Genomic DNA, 23305 nt, shown 5'->3' on the forward strand with positions numbered 1-23305 from the left:
ATCTCTCCGGTCTTCTTTCTCACAGGAACAAGATTAGAAATCCAATCAGAAAATTTGATTGGGACAATTATACCAGCCTTGTATAATCTATTTACCTCTTTTTCAATGGACGACAGCAACTTGGGATTGATTCTTCTCAGCTTCTATCGGAACGGCTTCTGATTTGGCTTGATGGGAATAGTGTGCTGAATTATATCTTTGTTATACACCTTTAGATCTGAATAATCCCAAGAAAACACATCAACAAATTCAGATAACAATCTAACATATTTAGACTTTACCTCAGGAGACAATGTCTTTGACAATTTCACAGACTTGGGCTTCTCGGCTGTTCCAAGATTCACATCCTCGACACCTTTGTCTATTGGCACCAAGCTTGGCTTCCTAGCCACATCATCTTGATCAAAGAGTTATTCTAACGGTATGAGACCTTTAGGAATGACATTGTCTTTCAGCTGCAATATTTCCATCTGATTCACCTCAATTTCCAGTTCATCATCATCATAATCACAATCTATGGAACCATCCTTGTAGTTTCCTTCATTCTGCAAAAAATTATTGATCTCCTTTTCATTCCAAAACACCTACCAATACCTTAGATTGTCGGGAACAGCTGGGCGGTGCTTGACATGGATCTCAAATTTGTTGTTGGAATTCATCAGGATATTCAAATTACTCGCAGCAGTAGCAAGTGAATCTGCAATTAAATTTTGTGCAGGAGGTACGCATGTCAAAGTATAATCTGGAAACATCCTTAAGATATCTAAAACTGCATTACGGTAGGCCCTCATCCGAGGATGTTTGGCTTGATATTCACCCTTAACTTGCTTGATTACCAGCTCTGGATCTCCATAGACTGATATCCTTTTTGCATTCAACTTTTTAAGGATTTTCAAACCTGCAATCAACGCTTCATATTTGGCTTCATTGTTAGAATAGTCAAAGGCAAATTTATATGAACAAATTCTAACATTACTAGGGACTTTATTTGGCTGGAAAACAGGGCTGGGAATCCAAATCCCTATGCTGACACCATCATTACCCACAGCTCGGTCAAAATCCATGCTCCATAGGCCTGCTTCTTCTTCTAAGTTCTAAAATTTTGTTTCATACTCTTTCTTACTTTGATTGATCTCTTCAATTTGTGTTGTTCATTACCTTTATGCTGCTAAAAAAATGTGGACTGCTCATAGGTACTTGCAATCTTTTGTCTTTCTTGATCAAGGACTGCTCTGAAATTTTCTGAAATCTCTGGCACATCTTCTACTTCAACTAACTGACTATCAATATCATTCAAACCACTATCGGAATATAATACAAATGACTCTAAATCTGTATGTACAACATTAATTGGATGATTAAGTGGTTTCTCCTTGCTTGTGATCATGTACTTCATTTTCTTCTCCCTATACAATTTTCTCAATTGACCAAACACAAGAATGGTAGCATGGAAGAAATCTAGTTGTAAAGTTACTTTCAGCTTTGCACCCCATGATCTGGACAAAAGCATACCAAACCGTGGCGAAATGTCTGCAACAACCACATCCATGAGAACATTCTTTGCTGGAATTTGGTCTAAAGACACCACCAAGTCTTTGATAAGACCAATACAACAAACTCTATTGGAATCAAAAGAATATAGGTCATGATACTTTCGAGTAATGTCAAGGCCCAGTTTCTCCATAATGGCTTTTGGCATCAGATTATGGGAAGCTCCGGAATCAAACATGGCATTGTGGAGGACATACTCGTGCAATCTAAGGCTTATATAGAATGGAGGAACTTCACTATCCTCAGACTGGCCTTCTAAAGCAGGGACAAAGATGAGCTCAGGGTGATCCATCTTCTACATTGGCCATATGAGATAAAGGATCTATGTTCAAAATTTTGGACACTTGGTGTTTATAACTGTTGTTCTTCATCAATTCAGTCAAAGGAATTGAAACTTTTAATTTAGCAATCTCATTTTCTAAACTAAAAGCTGAAACTTTATCTACCTCTTTGACTGGAGGGTCCTTCTTTTCGACCTTTTCCTTTGCTACACTTTGCTGATTGGTCTTCTCATTTGCAAATGATACTTTGCTGGAAGTTGGATCAGCAGGCTCCTTCCCTTTCTTCTGAATGTTCGAGGAGTCATTCTTAGGTTGTGCTTCCTTTCTCTTTTGAACCGGGCTAACTGGTACATCTCTGCTTCTCAATGAATATTGTTTCTGTTGTGCTGTCAATGCATTCATATATCCATGTTGATAATCATCTGACTCATCCTCCAAAACTGCTTCATTTGCCAATATATAATCTTCATCCTTTTGCACATTAGGGATCTCTGAATATTCTTCATCTTCCGTGAGATAGATAGGTAAACCATCAACAGTAAAGAAATGATTTTCCTCCACTACCAGATCATCATCATCTTCACTCTCCATTCCATGTACATAGTTTTGCTGCAAAGGAGTTTTGACTTGTTGTTGTGATGACTGATCTTGTGCCTTCTGCTCCCTTTGTTTAATCCTGAACTGAGGTTGTTGCTGTCCTCTGAAGTTTGGATTTCTGATTGTGGTTTCAAGCTTGTCTGCAATTGTTAACCGATCGAACATCTTCTCAATTTTTCGGAGTATATGATCTGCCTTAACATCTGAGGAAGATGCTTCTTCCTTTATAGTCACCTTCTTTTCAGTTTTCATCCTTGCTCTTTTGGCCAGCAGATTTGCCTCTACACTCACTGCGTTCTTCTACATATCTTTCTCTCAACTGATATTCCATATCGGCATCGAAGTCATCAGGAAATTTGGTCAATGCTAACCCCATCGGTGGCTTAATGTCAGCTAGAATAGCATTGTAAACTGTAGTGAACCTTACGCAGTAATCTTGGACACTTTCACCTACATTCCTTTTTATGTTTTCATACTCAGATAGAATTTGGAGAGGATTTTTCTTTACCTCCCATCTATCCAGGAATTGTCTATGAAGAATTGGCAAAGTATTGATAAATCCCACTGGTAATGCTCTAAACCACTTTCAGGCCTCGCCTCCAAAACTCTACACAAATAACCTCATGGACACATTTTCGGCATCTACCTCATGAAGATCAAAGAAGTCGTTCATCCTATCAACATGATGTTGCGCTGTGATACTTTGAGTGGCATCGAACATAGGTATTTTACTTTGGTAATTAGCGGGCATATCATCCAAATTCTGAGGCAAAATGAGAGGTGCATATCTGGCAGCCATGACTCGAGGCGGATTTGAAATTGGTCTTGGAGAAAGAGGAGGATTTATGACAACAAGAGCTATTGATGTAGCAGAAGTAATGGGAATTTGAGGGGTAATGATAAGCTGATGAGGGAGGGAAGGTATAAACGGAGATGTCGAATGACTTACTGAAATATGGGGAATTGAGGATGAGGCAAAAGATGTTGAATCCGAATCAGAGATCTCAGGAATTCGATCAACGATGATGGATGACTGAGGATAGTTTTGAAGATTTCAGTTACTTATCAAGTTGGCTCGTTGGATTTCAAGCTCTCTGGTGAATTCTGGGTCTGCAACTATATCCAGTAATTCACTATCAGATGTGGTTCTAAATAGGGAGAGACCAAAGTATTCGTCAAAAGGAAGATCTTCAAGGAACAACCACTCTACCGGGCATGAATGAGATTTGAAAACCGGTCTAGGACTTGATACACTTTCTTGTCTGAGTATCCGAGGGATAAGATTAGGATTTTCAAATACGAGAGGAGGATCGGGATCAGGATTGGACTTGGTGTATCTTCTTGAAGCCAGTGTGTTCAAAGTTCTCAAGAGTTTGATATTGCTTTACAACTTTCCACTTTTCAGCCTACTGAATTCTAAACTTTATCATCCAAAAGTTTAGAACTTCTCAATTGTACTGGGGTGATTTGTCTTTCTTCCCCAGTATGGTCGCCACTATGTTAGAGCCTAGATTGACCTTAGGTTGAAGGAAGGAAATCCTAGGATAACCACAAACCAAGCTTAACCTGGTAGCTAGCCCTACCAGGTCGGGAGAGGGCTCTCTCCTTGTCAATCTCACTTGAGATGACTGAATTGAATATGGATTTTAGGCTAGGTATAGTAGCTCTAGGGTTTTTGGTTGATTTTGATGATTTTGTTGCTGGATCAAATGGAGCAGGCAACTTTGGGTCTGGGAAACCAAGTCATAATTGCAGGGTGTTCTGTGGGAAAATGTAGGTAGGTGTTTTGGCACTTGGAATTGAGTGATATGGTAGGTCTAATACTGGTGAGAAGCTAAGGAGGGCATGCAAGGATCATGAGTCCTCTTCAGACAGCTGAAAACATAAAAAACTAAATGTATTCCCAAGGCAGAGCAATGTTACCAATGTATTCCACCTATCTAGCTTGATTTCATTTAGTTAAGAAGAATGAAATAGATTTTGTCACATATAACACATGAGAAAAACTAATGACAGAAGGAGAAACAATGCAAAAACACATTACCACAAGAATCCCATAAAAATAGTTGCAAATCTTGGTTTATTTCCTTACCAAACTGCTGTAGAGATGTACAATGTAGCTCAAAACATCCACAAGAGTCCAACCTTTACAAATGAGGAAGAAAATACATAATATAGACATGAAAACCACCTATGCTAGCCATCGGGGGTCGAATCCAAGAGATAAGGGGTTGTTTCAACCATTTCTAAACTAGGAATAGGAATATAGGCAATGGAACAACTTGCCTCTAAAACCATGGAAACTGATTCATTGACCCCCAAACCACTTCAAAATGATGAATCTACCCTCTAAGGTCATTTTACACTTACATTTACATAGCATAGCATCATTTACAATCGTAAATTCATCCAAGATGAAAGAAAAAGTCAACTTGTAGGAAAACTAGGCGAAATTTGGATTTTTGAGCAAACTGGTTCTATACATAGTACCACCTATCCTGTGCGTAGCACCACTTCTCAGCTGATTTTGGAGGTCTTTCCCTTAGCCAAATTGAGCCCAAGATAGCTCATTGGAAAGGTCTTCCTGTCTAGTTTCTGGAACATCTTCAATTTGTTTATTTGGAGGTCATTTGCCCCCTCAAAAGTGGAATCTCCCAAGGCTGCTTCTTGTGTGTCCAAAAAGAGACAGAGAGGGCACTTTTTGATGGTTTTTTGACCTTTAAGTGACCAAGATTTACTCCAAAAATGCTGAAATATTCAGTGATTGATGTTCTCATCATGCTGAATCTGAATATGCAAACCATTTCTCCAAAAAGTCTCCCAGTCAAAAGCGTAGCGCCGGTTCATAAAAATAAAGGAGAAAAAGCCCAGGTGCGTAGCGCAGCTCCTGTGTGTAGCACCGGGCAGTTTCCTCCAAGAACACAACAATTTCCTCCTTTTGCTCAATAACCCCTTAAAATCGCGATTTTTCTCATGAAATTCAACTTTAACAATGAATTGACTTGAGAAAGAAATGACCTTTATATGGTTTGGGCACTTTTGATTTTTCACTCTCCAAAACCCACTTTATAATGTCTTTTGGCTTTCTTAAATACTCTGTTTTTTTCGATGCTTGACTTTTTGCTTAAAATAGGTGAACTAATATTTGATGATCTTTTGCTTTTGCAGTGGCATGCATTTGGAAATATCAGAAGGCGACTAGGAGCGGCATGAGACTTATTAATTACATATGAGAAATGATGAAATTACATGAAATTACAAACAAAAAAAACAAAGCTCTGTTTTCACCTCAAACAGGGTTTGAGGTGAAAAACTTATTAAATTTACAAATTATGATTTTAAAGCTTTCCTAATGATTATTGTCATCCTCATATGTCTGCTGACCCTTATTAGTCAATGGTTACTGAAAATTTGACATGGTGAAGCCCTAATACCTACTGAAACTGAAACCCTAAGACCTAAGACCTATTTGATGAAATAAACTAAAAATGAACCTGAACCTGAACCATCGACTGAATCACACATGGAAAGTGGTCAGCAGATATGTGTCATGAGGGGAAAAACTGAAATGTGCCTACCATCAGTTGATCCATGACCTAATGGAATGCAACTCATTGATAATGGGACTCCTAATATGAATGCAAAAGAGTGAATTTTGATCACTGATGGTCGTGTGAAGACACTGACACTAACACATTCCAGTGTTGGTGGTCATCCTTAAACCACCGCCCTTTATACCAACATTTTAGAGAGCACACTCAGCCTAGTGTTACCATGCATGTTTTGCACATTTTGTATTACAACTCTCTTCTTGGACTCATACATAACCCTTCGGATTAAAGGGGGGAATGTTGGACACCTAATCCTCTAAGGGTTAGTGTGGAAGCTGAATAGACTAAAGGAGTCCAAGAGACCTTGGGATGTGGAACCCAACAATAAAACCATGTACTATAAATGTATATCATTTGTTAATAAAAAATGTACGCTCATTTTTTATCTTTCATACATTTTCTGCCATGTGTGTGCTTAACAAGAACAACATTGATTATATGTGGAAATTAGATCTACTTGACATATGTAAATATCTATTATTAATACAAAACTTGTTGGTTTTTTCTTTGTTGAAAAAAAAAAAATCTGTAGGGAGGAAAATGAAAAATAGAGTATTGAGATAGTCCATTTGACATACAAAAACTCAAAAGATAGCCTAAATGGCCTTTAAAGTGGACAATAGGAACAACAAATCAATAAAGCAGAAGCATGGCATAACTAAGCAGAAGGATTAGACTCTATGGTTGTAACCTGGATGGGGTAATTGTTTTCACCTAGAATGTCTCCAACTGAGGTTGGGATACCTAGGTGTTGTTCAATGCACTCCATCTGTGAGTCCAATTCCTTCATATGAAAATGCATATGATCAAGTGAATGAAGGACATCTACCCAATGCTTGTGCAAGTCCAATAAGGTTCTGCCAAGGAGGAACTTCATGTGGCAATATAAATCAACTATGTGAATATATTGGTTGAAGTGTTCACGAGTGTGCCTAGTGTTTGGTACCCAATTTTCCATCTTAGCAAGTTCCTCCATGTCCAAGAGTTGGGGCTTGTGAGAGGTACATTCCTCCTTAGCATGAATTAGTTTCTCTTGGATGGGGCCTATTGTGGTTTCATGAAAACGAGCAACAATTTCCTCCAAGCGGTGGTGCATCTGTGTGTGGCCCCGATGGGACCAATCTTGATAGTAGGTCACTCCCCTATAGACACAAACACGTTGATGAGGGATAAAGGAGGGGTTAAAAAGGAGAAGAAAGTAGAGGGCTAGGGGAGGGAAGACAAGAGCTATAGAAAGTTGGGGGGAAGCCACGTAGTAGGGACATGACGAATAGAGATAATGTGACAAGAGCTACAGTGAATGGGGGCTGCCAACAATGTCCAAGGTATAAGGGAAGGGAGTTGGTTGAAGAGAAGTAGAGCATAAATAATAAAGTCAACCAGAGACGTAGATTGTAGAAATTCCAATGTAGATTCAAACTGTTAATTGTAATTTACTAAAACAATAGACTTGAATCTACTCTACTCATCAACGAAAATAATTAATTGTTTGAGAAATCACAACATAAACATGAGACAAGATTCAATCACATATGCTCATAGATTTACCTAAGGGGAAACTTGCTGCTCAAAACCCCTTCCTATCTGTATATTGCTTTAGATCAGAAAAATAGAGAAGATTTACAATGCTTGCTCAAGCCTGAGAAACCTTTGCACTAGTACAATCTATCTCACTACCTCACATGCTGACTCTAGCCAATACTTAGCCAATTTTGTTGCCTGCCAAGTTCCTATTTCCTTGTGTTGTTCAATGAGTAATTAGGTCTCTATTTAATAGGAATTTTCCTCCATTGGATTGCACAGTTCCTTTAGGCTCTTCCTTTGACTGCATGCACCATCTGTACAATTCAGATAATTATAACACTGATAGTACACTACCCTTGAACTCCAATCTCAACTAGGTAAATCTCAAATCTGACATGCATGAGTTATTTATGGCTGAATTATCAGTTAACTGGTTGAACACGTGAAGCCACACCATACTGTCTGACATCCTACTAGTTCCTCCATCAGTTGGAACTAGTTTAACTAACTTTAACTTAGTTAAACTGAATTAATTAATTACAACTCAAAATAAAATCAACCAAGGCTCCTATAAGGTAGGAGGCACTCTACATGACTCTGGTTAGACCCATAACTAGAAATAACTAAACCAACTACGTCAAATTAACTTAGTTAACTCATACAAGTTGTCTTGTGATGTGGAATTAAAATTTTATTCCTAATTTAATTCAAGGGAAAATTAAATCAAGATTGTCTTGTTGCATTTTCAACACTCCCTCTCAATAAGAAATGGATTCACATCTTCCCTGATCTAGTACCTTTGGAATGTATTGCATGCAACACCTCTCACTATTTCTACTACTACTGCAACATTTGCAACTGAGAATAATAAACAAAAATAATCACTGAATCAATCTGCAACTTTTTACTGGGAAGACTATGCTACTGTTGAATTTGCTACTGAGCCTCCTGCTCTACACTCCTCAATATCTTACTGACATTGATCATCCTGCTACTGAATATTGTGGGCCCCTATAGCAAGGTAATGATCCATGAGACAACAAAATCTCAATGGACCGTGCCCAAATTTCCACAATTCTGAGACTAAGGATCTACATCACCTAACCTCACTCCTGGAGGTATGGTTGCATGCATTGTGAAATATGATCACTCGTACTGTTGCTGCTACTTCCCTATTTCTTCTTCCACACCGCTGCTACAACTATTGCAATAATGAGTTTGATCTCCTCAGATCCTAAACTACTAGCTTCCATAGGGATGCTCCCTCTGAAACTAGACTCCCTTTGAGTCTCGATTTCCCTATGGGAAATATAGCTGCTCCTTATTCTTCCAATATCAATGATCACAACTCCTTTTTGTGTCACTAAACATTGGCTCATCAATCTGCCTAGTAATAGCCTTCTAGCTCCATTAAGAAGTCTACACATAGGTTCTTTTAGATGTGCCCTGAACTAGGGCTCCATAACTTTGCCTCCTAACAACTCATTAGTTCTTCAATGATTAGTGTACATAAGGACTTCAAGGATTTGTTCTAATGTGATTTCAGAGCTTTGATACCATGTAGAAATTCCTTTGTAGATTCAAACTGTGAACTATAATTTACTAAAACAATAGACTTGAATCTACTCTACTCATCAATGAAAACAATTAATCAATCGAGAAATCACAACATAAACACGAGACAAGATTCAATCACATATGCTCAAAGATTTATCTAAGGGGAAAGCTCGCTTCTCAAAACCCCTTCCTAACTGTATATTGCATTAGACCATAAAAATAGAGAAGATTTACAATGCTTTCTCAAGCCCGAGCAACCTCTGCACTAGTACAATCTATCTCATTACCTCACATGTTGACTCTGGCCAATACTTAGCCAATTTTGTTGCCTGTGAAGTTCCTATTTCCTTATGTTGTTCAATGAGGAATTAGGCCCTCTATGGATTCCGCAGTTCCTTTAGGCTCTTCCTTTGTCTGTATGCACCATCTATACAATTAAGATAATTATACAACCGATAGTACACTGCTCTTGAACTCCAATCTCAATTGGGTAACTCTCAAATATGACATAACAGTGTTATTTATGGCTGAATTATCATTTAACTGGATGAACACATGAAACAACACTCCATTGTCTAACGTCCTACAAGTTCCTCCATCAATTGGAACTAGTTTAACTAACTTTAACTCAGTTAAACTGAATTAATTAATTACAACTCAAAATAAACTCAACCATGGTTCCTATAAGGTAGGAGACACTCTACATGACTCTAGTTAGACCCTCAACTCCAATTAACTGAACCAACTAAGTCAAATTAACTTAGTTAACTTGTACAAGTTGTCTTGTGATGTGGAATTACAATTTTATTCCTAGATTAATTCAAGGGAAAATTAAATCAAGATTTTTTTGTTGCATTTTGAACACTCCCTCTCAATAAGAAAGGGATTCTCATCTACCCCGATAGAGTACCTTTGGAATGTATTGCATGCAACACCTCTCACTATTGTTGCTTCTACTGCAACATATGAAACTCAAAATAATAGACATAAATAATCATTGAATCAATCTGCCACTGTTTATTGGGAAAATTGTGCTACTGCTGACTCTTCTATTGAGCGTCCTGCTTTGCACTCCTCACTATCTGATTGACATTGATCATCCTGCTACTAAATACTATGGGCCCCCGTAGCAAGGTAATGATCCATGAGACAAAAACACCTCAAGGGACCCTACCCAAATTTCTACAATTATGTGACTAAGGATCTATATCGCCCCACCTCACTCCTAAGGGTATGGTTGCATGCATGGTGAAATATGATCTAATCATATTGTTGTTGCTACTACTTTGTTGTTGCTTTTGCATTGCTGCTACAACTACTGCAATAATGAGTTTGATCTCCTCAGATCCTAAACTACTAGCTTCCATAGGGATGCTCCCTCTAAAACTAGACTCCTTCTGAGTCTCGATTTCCCTATGGGAAATCTCTCTGCTCCTCATTCTTCCAATATCAATGATCACAAATTTTTATGTCACTAAAAATTGGCTCACTGCTCTGCCCACTAGCAGCCTTCTAGCTCCATTAAGAAGTCTGCATATAAGGTCTTCAGGATCTGCCCTGAACTAGGGCTCCATAACTCTGCCTCCTAACAACTCATTAGTTCTTTAATGATGAGTGTACATAAGGACTTCAAGGACTGGTTCTAATGTGATTTCAGAGCTCTGACACCATGTAGAAATTCCTATGTAGATTTAAACTGCTAATTGTAATTTACTAAAACAATAGACTTGAATCTACTCTACCCATCAACAGACACAATTAATTGATAGAGTAATCACAACATAAACATGAGACAAGATTCAATCACATATGCTCAGAGATCTATCTAAGGGGAAAGCTCGCTACTCAAAACCCCTTCCTATATGTATATTGCATTAGATCATAAAAATAAAGAATATTTACAATGCTTGCTTAAGCATAAGCAACCTCTGCACTAGTACAATCTATCTCACTACCTCACAAGCTGACGCTGGCCAATACTTAGCCTATTCTATTGCTTGCCAAGCTCCTATTTCCTTGCACTATTCAATGAGGAATTAGGCCCCTATTTAACAGGAGTTTTCCTCCATTGGATTGCGCAGTCCCTTGAGGCTCTTCCTCTGACTGCATGCACCATCTGTATAATTCAGATATTTATACAATTGATAGTGCATTTCCCTTGAAATCCAATCTCAACTGGGTAACTCTTCGATTTGACATGCATGAGTTATTTATGGTTGAATTATCAATTAATTGGTTGAACACAGAAGGCAACACCCCATTGTTTGATGTCCTACTAGTTCCTCCATCAGTTGGAACTAATTTAACTGACTTTAACTCAGTTAAATTGAATTAATTAATTACAACTCAAAATAAACTCAATCAGGGCTCCTATAAAGTAGGAGACACTCTACATTACTCTAGTTAGACCCTCAACTCGAATTAATTGAACCAACTAAGTCAAATTAACTTAGTTAACTCATACAAGTTGTCTTGTGATATGTAATTACAATTTTATTCCTAATTTAATTCATGGGAAAATTAAATCAGGATTTCCTTGTTGCATTTTCAACATAGATCGATGACTAAGTTCACAAAGCAAAAACCATGGTATGTGAGCATACAAAGAGCAGGGTCGATCAAAACAAAACAAAGAGAGAAGTGCATAAGGAAAATAAGAAGACCAGAGAACGAAAGAGTGTTAGGTCCCTATACTACTAGTGTAACCCCTTATTGTTATTAGTACAACCCCCTTATTATATTGTCGTGCCTATGTAGTCCCCATATTGTTATTATTGTGCCCCATAGAAGCCCACTATTGTTATTATTGTGCCCTTTCATTATTATTGTTATGTCGGCTCTAATTATATTATGATCCCTTAGACTCCTATATATAGAAAGGAGGTCTTGTCAGTTGTATCATCTAAGAATTGTTCATTTGTGTAATGTAAAGGAGGTTGCCCCTTCGAAAAGGCTTATTTCTAAGGCATTGATCTATATTTTCTATCTTTTTGTGAGCTGGTTTCATAACTTTTGGTGTCTGAGCTTTGGATTCTAGGGTTTTTCTGCTCCAAACAGGTCATCATTGAATTTTCGCTATAACTTTTTTTTTGCGACGTTTCAGAAGCTACAGCAAAAACCCATTTGAGACAAAGTAACACGAAATTGTATATCCAAATTTCAGATCTTGTCTTGCTATATTGTCGGAGATATGATCTGAGTAAGTTAGGGTTTTTGCAAGCTCCATAATTTCATCTCAAACAGGTCATGGTGGAATTTTCGTTATAATATTTTTTCTGCGAAGGTTCAGACTCTGAAATTAAAACCCATTTGAACCGACATCTTGGTGATGCTCGGGTCCAAATTTCAGATCTTTTATCGCTATATCTTTGGAGATACAATCTGAGGAAGTTAGAGTTTTTGCAGACTCCCGAATTACATTCTAAATAAGTGACCTTGGGAAAATCGTCATAACTTTCTCTCTGAGAATCATATTGAAATTTCATAAGAAGTTACAGAAAGAGGAAGGACTGTAGTTTCTTGTGTATTTTTTTCAGATCCTAAGGTTGAAACAGTGACATGTGGCACTTCGTACAAGTGCGCTCTACTGAACTAGTCTATAATTAGGTCATCGTGGGGGATTTGACATAACTCTTCCTTGCAGAATCCACTATTGCTCAGACTTGTGGGTTAGAAAGAGAATGCAGAGGGCTACTGCAGGATGCAATTTCAGAACTTGGAGATCTGAAATTACAGAGTTACAGTTGTTTCAAGATCGAGATCCTAAAATCAAGAAAATGCGAGATGAGGAAGTTTGGTGGCAAGGATCCAGTAAATTGGATACTACAGATGGAGCAATATTTTGATTTACATGAGGTGCAACTATTACAAAAGTTACGTATTGCATCTTCATATTTAGAACCGGATCAATTTTTATGGTATAAAGGGCTTTGTTCTCGTAAACCACTTGTTACGTGGTCAATTTTCACGGAGGAAATGATAGCACATTATGAGGATACAAAGAGCAACACCTTCTTTAGCCAATTGATAAATCTAAAAAAAAAGTGTTCAATGGAAAAGCACATTGAGGACTTTCAAAAATTGAATATAAGGGACAATGATATTCCAGAGAAGCAAAGGATTGATGTATCCATAGGGACTTTAAAGGATAACATTCAACATGAGGTTCATCTTTGGGAACCTGATTCATTGGACAAGGCATTCAGGTTGGTAAGAAAAGTGGAAAGCAAAATTATGGCAACAAGGAAGTCTACCCCTCACAACTATAAAGATGGAAGTGTTGTTTCTCCTAGCCTTCAACAACCTACAAGGTTGACACCACAACAATTGGAAGAAAAAAGAGCAAAAGGGCTTTGTTACAATTGTGATAACAAATACATTAAAGGTCATAAGTGTGTTGAAAAGAAATTATTTTACATAGATTGTGAAGAGGAGGAAGAAAAGGATCAAGAAACATCAAAAGAAGAGGATATACACTAGGAACCAACCCCAGAGAAAGAAGAAATGAATCCGACCATATCTTGTAAAGCATTAGAAAGAATTACCACTCCTCAAACTCTCAAGATAGAAGGACATATCAAGAAGAAAAAGGTTCAAGAAGTGAAAGATCACATCGAGAAAGAAGAAATGAATCCAACCATATCTTGTAATGCATTGGCAAGAATTACCACTCCTAAAACTATCAAGATAGAAGGACATTGCAAGAAGCAAAATGTTCAAGAAGTGAAACATCACATCGAGCATCAAGAAATAAATCTGACCATATCTTGTAATGCATTGTAAGAAATTATCACTCCTCAAACTCTTAAGATAGAAGGACATATCAAGAAGAAAAAGATTTAAGCAATGAAATATCACATCGAGCATCAACAACAAGTTCTCCAACTTTTAAAGGATAATGCCACTTTGGTGCAGAATCGAATGAAACAACAAGCAGATCAACATCGCAGTGAAAGAAGTTTTGATGTAGGCGATTGGCTATTTTTACGGCTACATCTCAAGCAAGCTATTTATGAGAAGGAAATGTTGGCAATACTACATGCACTTAAGAAATTGCGACATTACCTAATGGGAAGACACTTCAAGGTAAAAACGGATCATGATAGTCTTAAATACTTTTTAGAACAAAGATTATTCTCTGAAGAGCAACAAAAATGAGTCACAAATATGTTGGGTTATGACTTTGAAATCATGTACAAAAAAGGGAAGCAAAATGTCGTTGCAGATGCACTCTCAAGAAAGGATGAGGATGTGGAAGCATTGTTTTGTGCTATTTCTATTATCCAACCAGAGTGGATAAACGAAGCAAGGGATGAATGGAAGAAGGACAAAGAAGTGTGGCCACTCATTCAAAAGTTGCAGAAGATCTTAGTTCAAACAATATTGCCAGAGCTTGACGAGAAAGGAAAAATCACATTGGAACCTGGAGCAGTCACAGAAACAAGAACCGGACAACTATGAAATCGATCAATTTCAGAATATCCATAAAGTGGAAGAACTTACCCGCTCAAGATTCCACATGGGAGGACAAGAACTCTATACAGAAGCATCAAGAACTACTCAAGCATTGAGGACAACACTTTTTGAAGGAGAGGGGCATGTTAGGTCCCTATACTACTGGTGTAACCCCTTATTGTTATTAGTACAACCCCCTTATTATATTGTTGTGCCCATGTAGTCCACATATTGTTATTATTGTGCCCTTACATTATTATTGTTATGTCAGCTCTAATTATATTATGACCCCTTAGACTCCTTTATATAGAAAGGTGGTCTTGTGAGTGGTATCATCTAAGAATGGTTCATTTGTGTAATGTAAAGGAGGTTTCCCCCTCGAAGAGGCTTATTTCTAAGGCGTTGATCTATCTTTTCTATTTTTTTGTGAGCTGGTTTCTTAACAAAGACGAAGTGTGGATCCAAAAAATATTGCGAAGTCAGGAGAAGTCCAATGATGCTGCATCCAAAGACTTCAATTAGTAGGAATGAGTATATGAACTCTAATTTCCTAGGAGCCTAAGTGCAAAGGCTTTTGGATGGTTGTTTGACCTACAAGAGGAAGATAAGTGCAAAATAAACTAAAGGCTACGGGAAGTATGGAAATTACCATATGCATTGTAGTGCCATAGAGCAAAAGTAGGAGCAACTCCCTTAAAATGGTAGTTGCCCAACAAGTGATGTCAATTTTTGCTAAGACGGAGTGTCGAGGAGCATAACAATAGAGAACAACAATTGAAGCTATCATAGGTCACCAATGGCGAGATAGACAAGTTGTGCTAGCCACCATCTATTGTGAAGTTGAGCTCGATTTGGGCGAAAATGCGAGAAGCATAGCCAAAATCACCATTGGCTAGGACTTCACAGAGGAGGAGTCCCAATTGATAGATTTTTACAAGGAATACAATTAAGATCTAAGTGTTTGGTGCTTAGAGTATTATTGTTTCGAATGATGATTGACATGTAACTGGATTGAAACATTCATATTTGCCACAGGGGTGTTCTTCCACGTCCCTTGGTCCTTTGGCTAGGTGGGACATCGACAACCCATGGAACCCACTCCCCCATTTTTCAAAAAACACCCATTCCACAATGATCTCAAATGTTCCAGACCTGGAAGTTCTTTTAACTCGCAGCAGTTCGCCACGTTTAGCACTTCAAGTCCTGTCAGCTGCTCCAACCCCTCTATGCTCTGCAGCTTCCCACAGCCACTCGCATCAAGCTTCCACAACGACTTCAGATGTTTGAGACCACCTGGAATTTCTTTTAACTCGCAGCAGTTCGCCACGTTTAGCACTTTAAGTCTTGTCAGCTGCTCCAACCCCTCTATGCTCTGCAGCTTCCCACAGCCACTCACATTAAGATTCCTCAACCACTTCAGATGTTTGAGGCCATCTGGGATTTCTTTTAACTCACTGCAGTTTGCCACGTTTAGGTCTCCAAGTCCTGTCAGCTGCGCCAACCCCTCTATGCTCTGCAATTTCCCACAGCCACTTGCATCAAACTTCCACAACGACTTCAGATGTTCGAGACCACCTGGGATTTCCTGTAACTCACAGCAGTTTGCCACGTTTAATTCTTGAAGTCCTGTCAGCTGCGCTAACCCCTCTATGCTCTGCAGTTTCCCACAGCCACTCGCATCAAACTTCCACAACGACTTCAGATGTTCAAGACCACCTGGGATTTCCTGTAACTCACAGCAGTTTGCCACGTTTAATTCTTGAAGTTCTGTCAGCTGCGCTAACCCCTCTATGCTCTGCAGTTTTCCAGATCCGCTGGCATTAAGCCTCCTCAACTTTGTCAGATGCTGGAGACCACCTGTGATTTCCTTTAACTCACCGCAGTTTGCCACGTTTAGTTCTTGAAGTCCTGTCAGCTGCACCAAGCCCTCTATGCTCTGCAATTTCCCACAGCCACTGGCATTAAGCCTCCTCAATGATGTCAAATGTTCGAGACCCGGAATTTCTTCCAGCTCAGAGCAATCTTCCATGTCTAGCACATCCAGTTTTGGCAGCTGCGCCAACCCCACTATGCTCCGCACTTTCCGACACCCACTGGCTTCAAGCTTCCTCAACAGCACATCCAGTTTTGGCAGCTGCGCCAACCCCACTATGCTCCGCACTTTCCGACACCCACTGGCTTCAAGCTTCCTCAACAAAGTCAATTGTTCCAGACCTGGAAGTTCTTTTAACGAACAGCATTTTTCCGTGTTTAGCACTTGAAGTTCTGTCAACTGCGCCAACCCGTCTATTCTTTTAAGATAGTGGCAGTTGACCTTCAGCTCCTTCAGACGTACCAACGTTTCAAGACGTGGCAGCTCCTCAACTGTGTGGCATGCTACGAGTTGGAATTTCTCGAGCCTTTCAAGACCACAAAGTCCTATTTTCCTCAATGTACAACACTCGCTCAACTCTAGCTCTATAAGTGTTGCTGGCAATTCTACAACCTCCACCAAAAAACCACATGTAAGAATGCTGAGATGTTGAAGGTTTGGGCAAAGGCCTTCACAAAATGATAACCCTGAAATGTTTGTCCGGCACAGTCTTAAGTATTTTAGCCCAAACATACAGTTGACAATGGAAGCGTCCAGTTTATTCAACACTATTCCCCCTTCAACTTTTCTGAGTGGCAGTTCACTCAATGGACACTCCTCTATTTCCAACCGCTGAAGACTGTTCAGCTCCACGAGGCATGGTGGTAAGTACTCTAAACCCGAATTCTTGATTTTCAACTCTCTCAGCTGGGTCAACAATCTAATGGAATCCGGCAAATGTTTCAATTGAATGCAACCAGAAAGCTCCAATTCCTGTAAGCTCCTTAAGTCACCGATGTTATCGGGCAGACGTTTCAATTGGCTTCCTAAATGCAGAACTTGCAAATCACTTAGCTCTCCGATAGCACTTGGCAATTCTTTTAAATTTGTACCAGATAAAAATAATTTTAGCAATGACCGGTTATGTGAGACTTGGGGAGGCCATACTTCAATTTTCGGACAATGTCGGAGGTCTAAGCATTCAAGGGAACTTATCTTTCCAAGAGTTTCAGGAAATATCTGCAACTTTCGACAATAGCCGGAAACCAAACGTTGCAGGTTCTGTAACTCCCCAAAGGAATCTGGGAGCCTCTCTAATTCATCGGCACCAGACAAGTCAATATGTCGGAGGTTCTTTAACCTCCCAAAGGAATCTGGAAGCTTCTTTAAGTTACAGCAACCTAACAAATCAATATGTTCGAGGTTCTTTAACTCACCAACGGAATCTGGAAGCTTCTCTAGTTTTTTACAAAAATAGAGCTTAATACGCCGGAGGTTCTTTAAATTCCCAAGGGAATCTGGAAGATCTTTTAATGAATTACAGAAGTAAAAATCAACCTGTTGGAGGTTAGATAACTTCCCAAAGGAATTTGGAAGCATATTCAACTGGCGACTACCGGACAGGTCAATATGTTGGAGTTTCGTTAAATTGCCAAAACAATCCGGCAGCGACTTCATTGAACCGCAGTTGATTAAGCTCAGGTGCTCCAAAGACTGCAATTGACAGAATTCATCTGGCAAAGTTTCCAGATGAAGAGTAGAAAATTGAGATTTAAGGACAATTTTTTCGAGCTGTTTCAACTTACCTACGGACTTTGGAAGTTCTAAAAGGTCAGAGTCAATAATACTCAACTCCCTCAAGTATAAAGGTACCTGCAATGTTCACAAATTTTCCAAAAGTGAGTTGGGGCCGTGGATGTCAATTGTAAACGTGGTGGTCTACCAAGATGGAATATATCCAAAAGCCATTTCATCAGGGAAGAACAAGCTCGATTAAATAATTACTATATATACCTGAATATTATGATCTTCCCACAGTGTTTTCAATGTTGACGACCTGCGCACTTGCAGAACCCTCAAACGCTCCATTGGAATCCAGGGAGGGAGAGAAGAATAGGGACATCTATCCCATCTGAGCCATATGAGATGTTGTGACCGTGCAGTCTTGAATATGCTTTCTTCCAAACAATCCCCTTCAACTCTAAGCAGCTTCAACCCGCGCATACCACGGAAAAGATCGCCCAGCTCCGCACGGTTTTCCACCGGCGTTTCAACCATGTTAATTCCACGCACCTAAATTGTTGACTGGAAACTGTTAGAAACAATATTGACATCCTTGCAAAACCTAAGAATTACGATATTGAGACCACAACACTAATTTCAAAACCAATCTTAATGTTTCAAAATACGTACGATTAATTTCTCCGGCAGATTGTCAAGAATGTTCTGCGTTAGGCGGCAAAAACGAAACGGGGAATTCTTCTCTCCGATATCTCTGCCCAGGTCTCGAAGATGGTCGTGCATTATTATATTATTTTTGCTGTCGACCTCAATGAGACACTTGTTCTGTAGATTCCAAAGGCCCAGCCATCCATCCAAGTCCAGTCCCTTCCATATTTGAATGGCAGTATCCCTGTCTTCTCCTAGGAAGAAACATGCAATATCTAGGAATATCTGCTTATCCTTTTCATTCAGGCTGTCGTAGCTGATTTTCAGTCTGCTTTGTATATCGTCGGGAAGCATATTTGAGATTTCGATCAATTGGACTCTCCAGAGAGTTAGATCGCTGCTTCCACGAAGATGCGCGCCAATCACTGTGAGAGATAACGGTAATCCACCGCACGCATCGACAAACTTACTAACCAGTACCTCAAATTCTGCCACCGGACGAGGCTGGTCAAAGGCATGCAAGCAGAAGAGTTCTTGTGAGTGTTTCTGATTGAGACACTCCAACTTATAAATGGCTGACTCATTGATATCATTGTTTATAAGAAGTTGCTTATCGCGAGACGTTACTAAAATTAAGCTACTGGGATGGAGGACATCCTTAGCTGGTAAGAGTAATGCATCCAGCTGCGAAGAATGATCCACATTATCTAAAATAATGAGAGCTTGTTTGGATGACAGATTTTGTTTGAGATTTCCTTTACCTTCATCAGTGCTCCGTATTTGTACATTCAATTGAGTCAAGTCCTTTATCAGGTCACTCTGTAAGGTAGTTAAAGACTTTTCTCTGATATCAAACAAAAAACAAGATTGCGTGTAATTTGATCTTTCACAGTTAAAGATTTCTTTCGCTAATGTGGTTTTGCCAATCCCTCCAAGCCCCACAATTCCTATAACTCTAGTTACCCCAATTTGCTGCTGGTTCAATAACTCTTCAAAATCTCTTACTTTTTGATCCAATCCTGTTGGATATCTGGACACGTCCAGTGGTGGCTTTTTAACCTTTGCCAATACCAATTGCACGACCTCATTCACCAGTTGCCACTCCACACTGAATTAATATTCACAAACAAAATTACTAATTAGCCGTAAGCAAAGCGTACATAAATAATTTGTCATATACATATCAAAGTAAACAATATAAAAAGAGGAACCGGAAGAGATGGAGTTCTCACCCATTATAAGCTCCTTTCAGGTCGAAACCGTCTATATTTGAAACATTAAAAAGAGCCTTTCTCCATTTTTCAATGATGTCGGGGTCGTAACGCGGCTTCTCTTGATGCGTTTGGGAGTCGGTTGTTTTCTTTTGTTCGAGGTCGGTCAGGGCTTTAGCGTACACTCCGTCTTTGCCAAGTGTCCATCGAAGGTCAGCAGGGTTAACACCGCAGAAGATTGGAATAATGGTTGACCGGCCCGACTGCATGGACTCCAACATAAGTAGTAGCTCATTGAGACACCACTCAGACTCTGCATATCGAGGAGAGAAGATTGCGATATGGACTGAGGCATCTCTTATAGCCGCAGCTATTTGAGAAGTGAAGAAGTCCCCCTTCTCCATTTCTTCCTTGTCCAGAAACGCTTGAAATCCTAAATCATGAAGGCGATTGTAGAGATGGGCGGCGATGGATGACTTGGTGTCCGGCCCGCGGTGGTTGATAAACACCTGGTAGGGAGCCTTGTTGCCATACGAGTTGGACGACGATGCCAACGGATTTGCCATGGAATACACAATGAAAAAACAAAGATGAAATGTATGAGAGAGATTGGGATTAAAACCTGGATCCAGTTGATCTCACAAGTGTGAAGAGCCTACCAGCCGCTTCCAAGTTACAACCAGGGTTTGGTAATCTTAATATTTTCAGATTCCTCGTCTGGTTGGTCTTGATCTCACAAGTGCAGAGTGGCTACCAGCTGCTTCCAAGTTCCAGCGCGACTTTGGTATGTCTGTGTATCTCTCTCCCAATCTGTTCAGAGCAAAACTGCAACGATTTCGTTTTGTTTCAAACCAGAGCTCCTTCTCCTATTTCGAAACCCTAATTCAAAGGTAGACAGAGGAGTTATAATGTGTCACGAAATACTACTCATCAAAGGAAGCGACTTGGGAACTTAGTGGGTGAAGCAGGGAAGCATCTCGCCACTGACCCCACCACGTGAAGACCACTGATCACCGACAACATAACACGTCAGACGTAATGAAGGGACCAATGAATTTCGTGGATGAAAGAGGGGAAGCATCTCGCCACCGACACACCACATGTGAGAGTAGCAGTAGACAATGGAGACCACTGATCACGCGTTGAGTCCTTTGGAGATAGCTTTTTCACACCTGAACGACTGGTTTTCACGGTTTCAAAAAGTGATTTTTGATAATTTTACAAAATTTTTAATTATATTTGACAAACAAATCACCTCGTGAGGTCTGTCAAATTTCATTCTTTTTTCCCATTATGTTTATGTTTATTTTATGGAAACAGTTGGCTGAGAGGGACATAAGATAATATTATAATAATGGTTAAAAGTCTGTTAAATTAGCAATTTGTTTGATATGAGGAATTTGTTCGTCAAATATAGTGAATTTATTTTGGCCATCAACATTTTGTGATAAAATGTTTGAAATAAATATTAAAATTGAGAAATCAACCAATTTAATAATAAAATATTTGAAATAAATATTAAAATTAAGAAATCATCAAACTTAAAATATACTTTAAATTTGAAATTCTTACCTCACTGCTCGTACACACATTAACTGATTACACGGACAGATTAGCGCTGGATAGGCATCACAGGCACAACTTTGACAAGGGAGTTGGATTTCAAATTACAACCTTGTGTGGGTATGTTTAGGTTTGTTGGGTGTACTCGAAAGAAATATTTCTTGTACTATTGAAGATTTTGGCATTCCTATCCAATCAAATACTTATTTAAGAAAAGATGATTTAATTAGGATTTTGATATTATTTCTTTTACTTATTTAAGAAAAGATGATTTAATTAGGATTTTGATATTATTTCTTTTAAAACCGTTTAAACAATAGATATTTAACAATTATAATGAAGTCGCTTGAATCCTTAGTTGGATAATGTCAAAATGATTTATGGGTGAGAAACTCAATGGGTGAATAACGTTAATTTTTAAATAATTATATATAATTATAATTTATTTTAATTATTTGTAATTAATTATATTAGTTAAAGAATTAATAAGTTAATGATTAAGAGATATTAATTTGTTAGTTAATTAAGGGTAAGAGATTTAGTAACTAATGGTTATAGGTATGTTTCAAAATGATTTATGGGTGAGAAACTTAATGGGTGAATAACGTTAATTTTTAAATAATTATATATAATTATACTTTATTTTAATTATTTGTAATTAATTATATTAGTTAAAGAATTAATAAGTTAATGATTAAGAGATATTAATTTGTTAGTTAATTAAGGGTGAGAGATTTAGTAACTAATGGTTATAGGTATGTTTGTTAATAGGTTAATTGTTAACGGCACCAATGAAAAAAAAAGTTAATTGTTAAGGGCTAATGAATTAGTAGTTGGGGTTATTTTGGCTTATTGATTTATGGGTAATGATTTAGATGTTAAAGAGTTTATAGTTATGGGTTGAAATTAATATTTTAGTGGCTCATGTTTAACTTAGTTTAGATTTATGAGGTCAATTTGTTAGAGGCAAAAGCCTTAATATTTTGATGATTAAATAGAATGAATAAATTAAAGAGGGCCAATAAGATAATTAGTTAACATAATAATATTGATATTTTAACTTCCATTTTCCATAACATTAAAGTCTCTATATATAAACTTTGCTTTGTGAATATAATAAAGTTCATTTTGAACTTAATAATGAACATAATGATTAACAATACAATATTGATAACTAAATAGTTAAAAACATTATAGGAAACATCATTTTGTTTTAAATTAATAAAATGGGAATAAAAATTCTCTAACATTTAAGAATTAATATTGGTTAATGCCCTCATTTCTATTACCTAAAAATTATTCATAAAACCTTTTGATTTTCAAAATTTCACAAATTTTTCGGGTTATGTGGCAGGAAACAACCTAGCCAACTGGGGTTGTGGGCAGGCAGGTAGCAACCTTGATATAAGGGGCGAGGAGTTAAGTCAAATGGAAGGCATGATAAGTCTAGAGGAAATCCTAAGAATCAACAAGGAAAAAGGAGAAAACCCCTTATCGGGGTGTGACAGGCCTGGCAAATTAGAGGAACGAGAGGATGATCAGCGGGCATGGTGGGTCAAGGGTGGTTATGCAGGCTAGTTGGCACAGCGGGCAGAGGGAGAAGAGGCTGGACAAGGGCCACGAGAGCTAGCAAATGGCAGTGGAGTAATAGGCATAACTGGGCAGGGACAGTCGGTAAAGCGGGTAGAGGTAAGAGTGGATGTCCAGTTGTCACGA

The 23305-nt window shown here is 38.5% G+C and overlaps 1 protein-coding gene across 1 annotated transcript; it reads right to left on the reverse strand.

Moving 5' to 3' along the window:
• Positions 1-15641: 15641 nt before the first annotated feature.
• LOC149213590 (uncharacterized) lies at positions 15642-20930 on the reverse strand. The gene is made up of 4 exons (XM_089389082.1): positions 20048-20930; positions 18840-19923; positions 18441-18719; positions 15642-18299 (listed from the first exon to the last, which is right to left on the reverse strand). The coding sequence occupies exons 1-4, from the start codon at positions 20590-20592 to the stop codon at positions 15642-15644; spliced, it is 4566 nt and encodes a 1521-aa protein (XP_089245208.1). The 5' UTR covers positions 20593-20930.
• Between the last annotated feature and the right edge of the window lie 2375 nt (positions 20931-23305).

The sequence above is a fragment of the Pinus tabuliformis genome, chromosome 1_1, assembly GCF_031772625.1.
Source record: "Pinus tabuliformis cultivar Carrire ecotype Pingquan chromosome 1_1, CPIR1, whole genome shotgun sequence".
In the NCBI taxonomy this organism is placed as follows: Eukaryota; Viridiplantae; Streptophyta; class Pinopsida; order Pinales; family Pinaceae; genus Pinus; species Pinus tabuliformis.

Coding starts and splice junctions, on each gene's coding strand:
- LOC149213590 (XM_089389082.1), bottom strand. CDS start 20,592: ATGGCAAATCCGTTGGCATCGTCGTCCAACTCGTATGGCAACAAGGCT. Junction 19,924..20,047: donor CTGAAAGGAGCTTATAATGG/GTGAGAACTCCA, acceptor ATATTAATTCAG/TGTGGAGTGGCAACTGGTGA. Junction 18,300..18,440: donor GGGAAGATCATAATATTCAG/GTATATATAGTA, acceptor TGAACATTGCAG/GTACCTTTATACTTGAGGGA.